General features: G+C 56.5%; 2 protein-coding genes across 4 annotated transcripts in view; one reads left to right on the top strand and one right to left on the bottom strand.

Annotated features, from left to right (window-relative positions):
- LOC112978517 (killer cell lectin-like receptor subfamily B member 1B allele C) overlaps nt 1-1,878 on the top strand; it is a 4,730-nt gene extending 2,852 nt beyond the window's left edge. Inside the window, exons 4-6 of one of the 3 annotated variants that reach the window (XM_026092114.1) lie at nt 62-216; nt 451-557; nt 814-1,095. In XM_026092114.1, the coding sequence (XP_025947899.1) occupies nt 62-216; nt 451-557; nt 814-994 (443 nt within the window). In that variant the 3' untranslated portion in view covers nt 995-1,095. Of the gene's footprint in view, nt 1-61; nt 558-813 lie in introns of all 3 variants that reach the window. The other 2 variants (XM_026092113.1, XM_026092112.1) reach the window with 2 other exon arrangements.
- LOC112978520 (C-type lectin domain family 2 member B-like) lies at nt 1,731-3,066 on the bottom strand. Its single transcript, XM_026092118.1, has 3 exons — nt 2,665-3,066; nt 2,412-2,515; nt 1,731-2,122 (listed from the first exon to the last, which is right to left on the bottom strand). Exons 1-3 carry the CDS (start codon nt 3,049-3,051, stop codon nt 1,984-1,986), a joined length of 630 nt encoding a protein of 209 aa, XP_025947903.1. The 5' UTR covers nt 3,052-3,066; the 3' UTR covers nt 1,731-1,983.
- Nucleotides 3,067-6,729: the final 3,663 nt, after the last annotated feature.

The following is a 6,729-nucleotide window of genomic DNA, read 5'->3' as shown; positions in this document are numbered from 1 at the left end:
GGAGAAGACGAGCCTCATCCGCTCCTCCGGCGTTTCTCACGGATCCCTTCTCCTCTTCCAGGCTGCCCCGGCTGCCAGCTCTGCCCCGACGCCTGGCTGCTGCGCCGATGCCGGTGCTACTGGTTTTCCAAGAAATTGGGCACCTGGACAGAAGGCAAAGAGCACTGCGAAGGAGAAGGGTCCCAGCTGCTGGTGCTCCAGGACGGGAAGGAACTGGTAAAGCGCGGAGCGAACGGGGGGGCTTCCCACCACGCGGAGGTCGAGGAGGCTTCTCCAGAAAGATCCTTCCTGGTGGATCACCTTCCTTTCCTCTCCTTCGATCTCGAAGGATGGAGAGATGCCGAGCTCCGATGGAGACACCGGGCTCTGGATTTAAGCCAGGCTAATTGCAGCCCCTCCGGGGCTCRCCGACCTTCCTCGCCGACGCCACCGGCACCTCTCTTTTCCCAGGAGACCACCARGGAGATTTTAAACGAGAGCAAACCCGTGTGGATCGGCTTAAGGGCGTCCGAGAAGCAATGGAAGTGGGTGGACAACTCGACCCCCAGCGCGGAAGTGTGAGTAGCTCCGCAATAACGTGTTTTTTTTTTTTCCGGAGCGTAAAAGCGGCTTTGCTCCGTGTTGCACCTGGAGCACGTCCCAACCCACCTCTCCGAGATTTTTCACGTCTGTGTGACCATCTCACAGACCTTCTGCCAAAGCTTTAGGAGGGAAGAGAAGCCCTAGGAAGAGGCGCGTGAACCCTCCTGGCTCTTGGGAGCAGGAAGGAGACCAGGCAGCAACCAATTCCCGGGTTTTAAACCCGTTTTTTAGCCTGAGGAGGAGAGCCCGGCTGTGGAAACGAGGTTCTTCCTCCGTCAAACACGGGATGGAAGAGGGCGGGAGAAACCCCGACTTCCGGGGAGCCGTGGGCTCCGCTCCGAGGGGCCCGAACCGCTCTGGTTCCGCAGGTTGCGTTCCCTGCGGGCGTCAGAGAACGGATGCGGCACGATGAAGCAGGGGGTGCTGGAGAACGACATCTGCGATGGCGAACACCGGTGGGTTTGCCAGAAGAAACCGTTCCAGCTCGCCACAGCGACGCCGGAAAACCGGGAGAAATGCAACGCCACCGGCTGACACGCGCCTCTCCCGAAAATCCGGCCACGAAGATTCGGGGTCCGTAACGGCTCCGCAAGGAATTTCGAGGTTGGGGGGGGAAAAAAAAAATTGCGTTTTCCGTACCTGCCAAGACAATATTTGCTGCGTCTCGTCTCCGAGGTGGAAGGCGACAGCTGGAAAACCGGGAGGCACGTCCGTCCYGGGAGCCGCGTCGCTAGCGCTCCAAAAGCAATAAAAAGCCCCCAAATCTGGTCCCGCTCTGTTTATTTAACAAAACAGAGCATCGCCGCAAGCGCTCGTCGCCCGTACAAAGCTTGGGGAGCCAAAATTGGATAAAACCGGAATATAAACCCGAAACAGCTAAAGCTGAATTTACACGCGGAGAGACACCGGCGTCCGTCCCAATTTTGTCCCCCCCCACCACCATTTTTAAGGGTCAAGACCCTCCCGTTGATTGAAATTCAGTCGTTTCACCCCCAACCGTCTCGCGGGCAAACGTCGCTTATAAAAGCGAGTGCCGTCGGAATCAGTCTTCTCCGCGTAGGAAGGGATAGGAGGGAACGGCGCGACTCCGGGCAGGAGGTCTGCTGAACACCRACCGCGGAAACGCCGGCGGTAAAGAGGGGTCCAGCCCAGATTTGGGGTTTTATTGGTGGGAAAATCATCCCGTAGTTCTCCTTCATCCAGCAAAGAGAGATCGTGGAGCAGGGCTTAGAAGCGGGACCGTGACAAAATGAAACCCAACGAAACCCAACGAAACCCAACGAAACCCAACGAAACCCAACGAAACCCAACGAAACCCAACGAAACCCAACGAAACCCAACGAAAAACCCTGCTTTGGCCTTCTTAAGTCTTGCCAAGATTGCAGAAATCCGGGTCTTTCCTCAGGGGTACGTTTTCGCTCTCCAGAGGACGTAGTCGTCGGGTCTGCTGCAGAGCCAGTTCTTCTTGGTGTGGCACAGGGAGGAGCTGACCCTCTCCTCGTTGAGGTAGGCGCACGGTCCCCCTCCTCTCACCTCGAACCTGCAAGGCGGACGCGCTCAGGAGGGAGACGGGGGCAAAAAGGTGGGGTTCAGGAGGGGCTGAAAAGGGGGCCGCGTTCAGCTGAAGGCATCTCACAGGGGGTTTGGGCTGCAGCATCCTYGGCTGCTCTTCTTGGTCCACCCAAACATCCCAAGGAAAACCAGGGGCTGGTTGAGCTTGGAGGGGTTGGGGAAGAGATGGAGACCAGCACGAGGTGTCCCCCCCCATCCCTCATCCTGGAGCCGCCCAACCCGGACGGACGGACAGACAGACGGACGGAGGGACTGACCAGTTGTTGAAAGCGGTGCCGTTAGTCCACCTCCAGCTCTCGTCGTCTGCCTTCCGCAGCCCAAACCAGTGGTTGGCCGGTCCCTTATAGCGCTTTATGAAGAYCTATAAAAGCAAAGAGACGCCGCGTTTTGGGGCGGGGGCGTTTTGGGGGGGGAAAGATTTGGGCCAAAAGGGGCTTTTGGCCCAACCCAGCACCCTCGTTTCATCCAGCCCGGGCTCAGAGCGGAGGCGGATCAAGCCCAAGGTCTCACCAGCTCGTCCGGGTTGTTGACGGAAGCCAACGAGGCGCCCATGGACTCGCAGCTCGCCCGGCTGGACTCCCAGTCRCTCTCGTTGCTGGAGAAATAATAGCATTTCCCTCGGAAACCCAGCCAGGCGTCGGGACACACGTGGGAGAAGCCGGGGGGAGGCGAGGGGGCTTTCACCTGCAATACTGGAAAAGAGAAAGCTCGGTGAGACCCTTCCCGGCAGCCCCAAAAAAGGGGACGAGCAGGAAAAGCGGAGTTTTTTCCCAGCTTTGGGGGGAGGTTGGGGACCCGACGAGGAGGACAACGGCCTTGCAAAAGCGAATCAAACCAGGAGCCAGCGTTAACGCCGGTTGGAAGAGGGCTGGGCGGGACAGGACTCGGCTCTCCCATCCGGTTCCCGAGTGCTGGGAAAATCCCAGGAAGCTGCTTCAAAAAGGAGAGGCGTTTCCRGTTCCTTCCTGGTAGGACTCACCCRTCAGGCTCAACARCAGGATGACAAGGAGCAGCATCGACGGGGCGAGCACGAAGACCAAAACACGCCGCGAGCAGGAGCGTTTCCCTCCCGTCTTGCTGGATGTTGATTCTGCCCGAGGAGAGAGCAAGGACGGTCGTAGGCTTAAGACCTTTCTCCCACCGCTTRCTCCTTCCCTGATGTCCTTCATGAACCCTACAGCTGGGATGGGGACTCTTTACTTGCAAACCTTTACTCGGGGCCTTTTTTTTGCGGGATCAACCGCCCCTTCTCATCTCGTTGGGGCTGGGAACGGGGGAATTGCTCCCAAGCGTTGCCTTCAAGGGTGGGACAGCCCAAGACCTCGGTCTTTGAAGGCATCTCCACGCCTTTGAGCGCCTGGAGACRGACGTGGGCTCTTCGCCTTGCGGAGGCGGCCGTATCATAACAYTTAGGGCAGCCCCAAGCGGACGCGATGGATCAAATTGGCAGGAAAACCTGGACGCCCGCGCCCCATCCCGCGGGAAGACCTTGCCCCAAAGCGGAGCAAGACGCTCTTCCCATCCTTTCCCCTAAACGTCGATTTTTTCACCGCGTTTACCCCGTGGGCTCTGTGTCTCCACATCTTTCRGGCAGTGCAAAACTTCTTGTTCCAGAGACTTCGTGTCTTGGTGACCTTTTCCCATCGTCGGTGGAGAAGCATCYGGGCTGGAGATTTAGGAGAACATCGCTGCAAAGCCTAAAGGAGGGGAAAAAAAATAAAATAAAAAAATAAGAAATTCCGTTAGAAGTCTGTGAAGTGAAAAAGGAGAAGTCTCAATTCCTCGTTACTTGCAGAAAACCTGCAATTCTAGGGAACAGGCCGGGTTTTTACACAATAAGGGCTCAGCTAGAAAAAGATCATCGCTCCGCAGCGAGATTTCACGTGGTTTCTTCAACCCGGCTGACGAGCAGAAACTCCTGAAGCGGAGTTCACGGCTTGCGAGCCAGTATCGGGGAGAAAAAGAAACATTTCGGTCCTTTTTCTGGCCACGACACGAAAACCCTTTGCACGCTCCTAGGGTGGACGGGACCAGGGAGCCTATCCGGGGGGGGGGGGTTGCTCTGTTTTGGGGCTTGTTCAAGGGKTTTTTTTGTTTTTTTTTCCCCCCTCCCAAGCTCTTTTTCAGCCGCAAAGCCTGCAAGCGACTCGGGAGCAGAAGGAATCACCTTTTTTTTTTTTTTTTCCTTTTTTTTTTGTTTAAGCAACGCTCTTGCAAAAGTCTTCAATTCCCGCCACACGCGTGGGGGGAGGCGACCGGCCCGAAACCGAGCAGGAAGCCAAATTTAAAAAACAACAACAGGGGGAGGAGGGAAAGCAGAAACCCAGCTGCCGCTCTGAGCAAACACGRATTTGCCTCCGTTTCCTGCACGGCTGCGTGTTTGCGAAAGATAAAAGCGGCGGGTTTTTTTTGTTTTGCAACCCCGACCTGCCCTCGCGAAGAGGGGGGGCGAAAAACAACCCTTTCTGCCAAAAAACAGCAAACAGCTCCAAGCACCTCTGCCCCGGGCGAGCGGCTCCCCCGCGCTTCGGCAGAAATAAAGCAGCAAAATCCGTGGAGCTGCCCGGCAGGAATCACTCGGATTCGGCTCCGGGACTCGTTACAGCAATAAATTCCTGCCGCGGGTGTAAAGTCTGAACCCTGGCGAGAAATGAAACCAGTCGATAACCCAAGTTGGGGATTTTTTTTGTTCGGGAATAAAGCAGGCTGCTGCCCAGCTAGTTCTGCTTTTCCATTTCTTCCCTGCGTGGGGAATTTGCAGGGTATTCGGGAAAGAAAACAACAAAACTGTGAGCGTTCGGGGACGGTTCTAGCTTGTGCTTGGATGTAGTTTCAGGGCTGATTTTGGGTTCCCGCTGCGCAAACGAGAAGGGGGAGCGGGGTCTCGCGCCGGTTGCAAATGCAATGCAATAAAACACAATAAAGAGGAATTGTGGCTGGAAACAAGGAAAAAGAGAGTCGGGATGAGGGTGCCCCCCCCACCTCCTGTTTTTCACAACCCYGACACAAGAGATCGGACAGAAAAAGCCCATATTCAGGCTTTATCCCTCTCCCCAGAAAAACACGGCTGAGAAACGCAGCAAGAGGCAAGAGACGGCGCGTCCCGGATTTGGGGCAAACTGCTTCCAATTTGCAGTCCAGGAAACGCGTTTTTGGGGCATCCCCCCGCCACGCAGAGGCGCCTCCGACCGGGCACTTAAGCTTTGCTTAATTTAATGAGGCAAACTCAGTATTTAGACCTGGGAAGAGGGGGGAAAAGGGGAGGCAAAACCCCCTGTTTGCTCCCAAACCCGTCCCTGAGCACCCCAGGGAAAAGGCTCCGCCTGGACCAGCAGCGACCCRGCCGGTGCCGCTAAATATATATAATTTTTGATGTTAAGACCCTGCTTTTTCTCCCCCTTCGCACTTACCTTCTGCCTTCGGGGAGCAGCCGGACGCTAACGACTTCCCAGTTGCGCGCTCGTAATTCAGCTGCTTTCGGTTTTTCTAACTGATAGGCAAGTTCCTATCACGCCCACACCCCCGACAACAGCTTTTTGGCGGCTTTAAGCCCTCGAAAACGAGCCCGCCGGCTGCCCAGAGACCCCCGAACGAGGGGGAAAGGCGGCTGCAAGCGCCCGGCGCTCCTCGCTCRCGGATCGGGGGCGCCGAACTCCAAATTTTCCGGCTGTCGGAGACCCAACGTGAGCCAAAAGCGTGGAAAAAAAGAAAGAAAAGGGGTTTTTTTTTGGCTGACTAAATAGCTCCGCGGCAGAGGGAGGATTTTGAAAGCTCAGAGCTTCAGCGGCTCATTTCGGGCCCCCTCTGACGGTTTCGGAGCTGCTAGGAAGGTATTTTTCTATTTTTTCTCCCCTATTTTGCATGTGAACTTTATGACAKTTTCTYGCRGYGCTGGGAGAAAAACCCRGCTTGGCTTTGCGAYGCYGGAGGCRAGAGGAGTTCRGGAGACCGAGGAGGCACCGAGCTCGAGCCGTAACACTAATAAAATCATCGTGTAAAGAATTATTTCGTGGCTTTTGGATCAAGCGGAAACCCAGATCCCCGTTGGGGACACGGGGTTGGACGGTTTCCCCTAACGCCGGGTGACGTCGCGGCCGGCGCTTGCCGCTTTTGAGCCTCCTCCCGGTGTCCGCTGGGGTTTTTCCGGGTATTTGAGGGAGGGAAACGGCCCTGCTCAGGACGCTCGGATGCTCGTCCCCACCTGAAGTCTCCCCTCCGGCAAACGGGACGTTTTGGGGGGGATTTGGCAATTTTAGGGGGCTGGTTTCTCCCTCCCATCCCTCTCGCGGGTTCAAAAATCCTGGGCAACACGGACCTGGAAAGCTGCRGGGTGGCGAGAGCCGGAGGGATCGACTCGGAAACCTGCCACGTGGAGCTCAGGCGGGTTTGCCAGGAGGAAGCCATCCGGATGTGGATCGCACCGGGAAGACACTGCTGCCGGCAGCCCCGGGGCTGCGCCTGGAGACGCTTCATCCCGCGGTCAATCCGACGGGAAACCTGCAGCAAAAGTGTGAAGAAAACTCAATCCCGCTTCTCCTTGCTCCTGACTAGGAGCAGGACGGAGATGAAGACGAC

The sequence above is a fragment of the Apteryx rowi genome, unplaced genomic scaffold, assembly GCF_003343035.1.
Source record: "Apteryx rowi isolate R43461 unplaced genomic scaffold, aptRow1 scaffold_940, whole genome shotgun sequence".
In the NCBI taxonomy this organism is placed as follows: Eukaryota; Metazoa; Chordata; class Aves; order Apterygiformes; family Apterygidae; genus Apteryx; species Apteryx rowi.
Note: the sequence above shows the minus strand (reverse complement) of the source record. Positions and strands in the feature narration are given on the sequence as shown.